Source organism: Octopus bimaculoides, chromosome 24 (assembly GCF_046866305.1).
Source record: "Octopus bimaculoides isolate indiv1 chromosome 24, ASM4686630v1, whole genome shotgun sequence".
NCBI lineage: Eukaryota > Metazoa > Mollusca > Cephalopoda > Octopoda > Octopodidae > Octopus > Octopus bimaculoides.
In genome coordinates, this window is record NC_142951.1 from 26,624,843 (window position 1) to 26,626,759 (window position 1,917).

The 1,917-nt window shown below is 39.3% G+C and overlaps 1 protein-coding gene across 1 annotated transcript; it reads right to left on the minus strand.

Annotated features, from left to right (window-relative positions):
* Positions 1-240: 240 nt before the first annotated feature.
* LOC149131239 (uncharacterized) lies at positions 241-717 on the minus strand. The gene has a single exon (XM_089341552.1). It carries the CDS (start codon positions 715-717, stop codon positions 241-243), a length of 477 nt encoding a protein of 158 aa, XP_089197678.1.
* Between the last annotated feature and the right edge of the window lie 1,200 nt (positions 718-1,917).

Genomic DNA, 1,917 nt, shown 5'->3' on the forward strand with positions numbered 1-1,917 from the left:
GCATCCCACATAAAATTGGCCATGGGAGAAAACTGGTTCCGCAAGGTTCATACCTACCACGTTCAAGGACTGTCCCTGGGCCTTGTTAATGCTCATTGCAAAGCTCAGTTTCAATGGGAATTGCAGGCGCTTGTACTGGAAAGGTATATCCAAGGGAATAAGTGGGATTCTATGAATGAATACAGGCTCACCATTTACTTTACCAGTCAAAATTGATGTCTCCAAGATTGTTGGCGTCATCTACTTTATTATAAGTCGTGTGTCATTGCAAATTTTTGATGGATCGATGTTTCGAAGCAGCATAACTGGTGCCCCAATCCTGAGGTGCAAGTTGTGTGGTGGGAAGCTGGGTGGTGTTAGGCTATTCAAGAATTCAACTAGGTAATTCACAGCTTCATCGATGTTGAATACAGTGGCAATAGAATTGTAGATGTGACATTTACCTGGCAACTGTTCCAGAAGTTTAAAGTTCAAATCGTCAACTCCCACATCCTTTGGTGCTAAAATGGCACGGGTTTTCAGCCAGTTGTGGTCCGTAAACTGGTTCCTCAGGTTAGGAAACACTTTGTTCATTAGTTCCTTTAAATCATGTACCATATGTCCAAAAGGCAAGCTTACCCGGCCATACTTCTCGCCAACCGAAGTGCCATTACCGACGTCCAACAGTTGCTTTGAAAAGGTTCTGCCTGCATCATCACCACTTAGCTGCACTTTCATGTTGGTTGTGATTCTTAGCTTTCGCACACTGCTCTATAGGTAGGACAACTTTATGCTGTCATCAGCTCTTGTTCCCTTTGGAACCACTGGAAGGGTTCGACAAATGAGACCAATAGATTAAGTACTAGGCTTACAAAGATTAAGTCCTGGGGTCCATTTCTTCGTCTAACACCCTTTATATAAATACAGATCTGTGTGTGTTGTGTGCATGTGTGTATGTGTGTACATGAGTGTGTATATATGTGTACATGCGCGTGTGTGTGACATAAATTAAAAGAAAACCGCCCTGAGTATGGCGTTTCTTCTAGAAGTAATTTGTAATGAACAATATCTTATATGTATTACTGTAACACACATATATACATATATGCACAAACACAAACACACATTCGTATACACGCTCACCTACACATATATTGCATATTCCACCCTTTAATGAGGTATCGCGATTTCAGTTCGGATTCTATCTGCTGTTGAACCATTCCATAACTCGTTCGTTTCCTCAACTCAGCCATACCAGATTGTGAATCGATCACGACTGATCCATTCTTCGGGTTTATCTATCAGTAGATCGGTCGTTACATAGATAACTCATTCCCTTATGTGGTCAGTCGCTTTATAGTTCAACCATTCCTGTATTGGTTGCCGTTACACAGCAGCCATTGCAACTAACAGTTATTCCATATGACTCATAGATCCAAAGCCTACTATAGAAGACTGTGTAGAAAGATAATTATCGTAGCTTTAGAGTTTGGTCGCTTGTTTAACAAACTAATGTTATTTATCACACATTCACAGAACCATTTCACACAAGTCAAATGTTACAAAATGAATCACGCCGATGATAACAATCGTATGAATCAGTTTATCCGACTTCTTCTCTGTCGTCTGCTTCATATGTTCCACAAGATTAATAAAACATTCAGCTTGATGTTATTTATTTTTGTCGAAAGCATAAAAAATAACATCTTCTGAGATAAATACGGTGGTCATTGTCCTTAAGGAATGTTTAAATTGAGTTATGTAACAAAATGTTGTTCATGGATTTATTCCGTTTCAAATTTGTTAACTGGCGTGATTTGCTAGCTAACCACCATTGTTGGCATCTAATGAAATGAAACTTATTGAATTAGGATACTGTTCTTCAAGTAGAAAGCAAACAGGATGCTCTGAGGAAAATAGCTATTGAGTAAATGTCAT

Coding starts and splice junctions, on each gene's coding strand:
- LOC149131239 (XM_089341552.1), bottom strand. CDS start 717: ATGAAAGTGCAGCTAAGTGGTGATGATGCAGGCAGAACCTTTTCAAAG.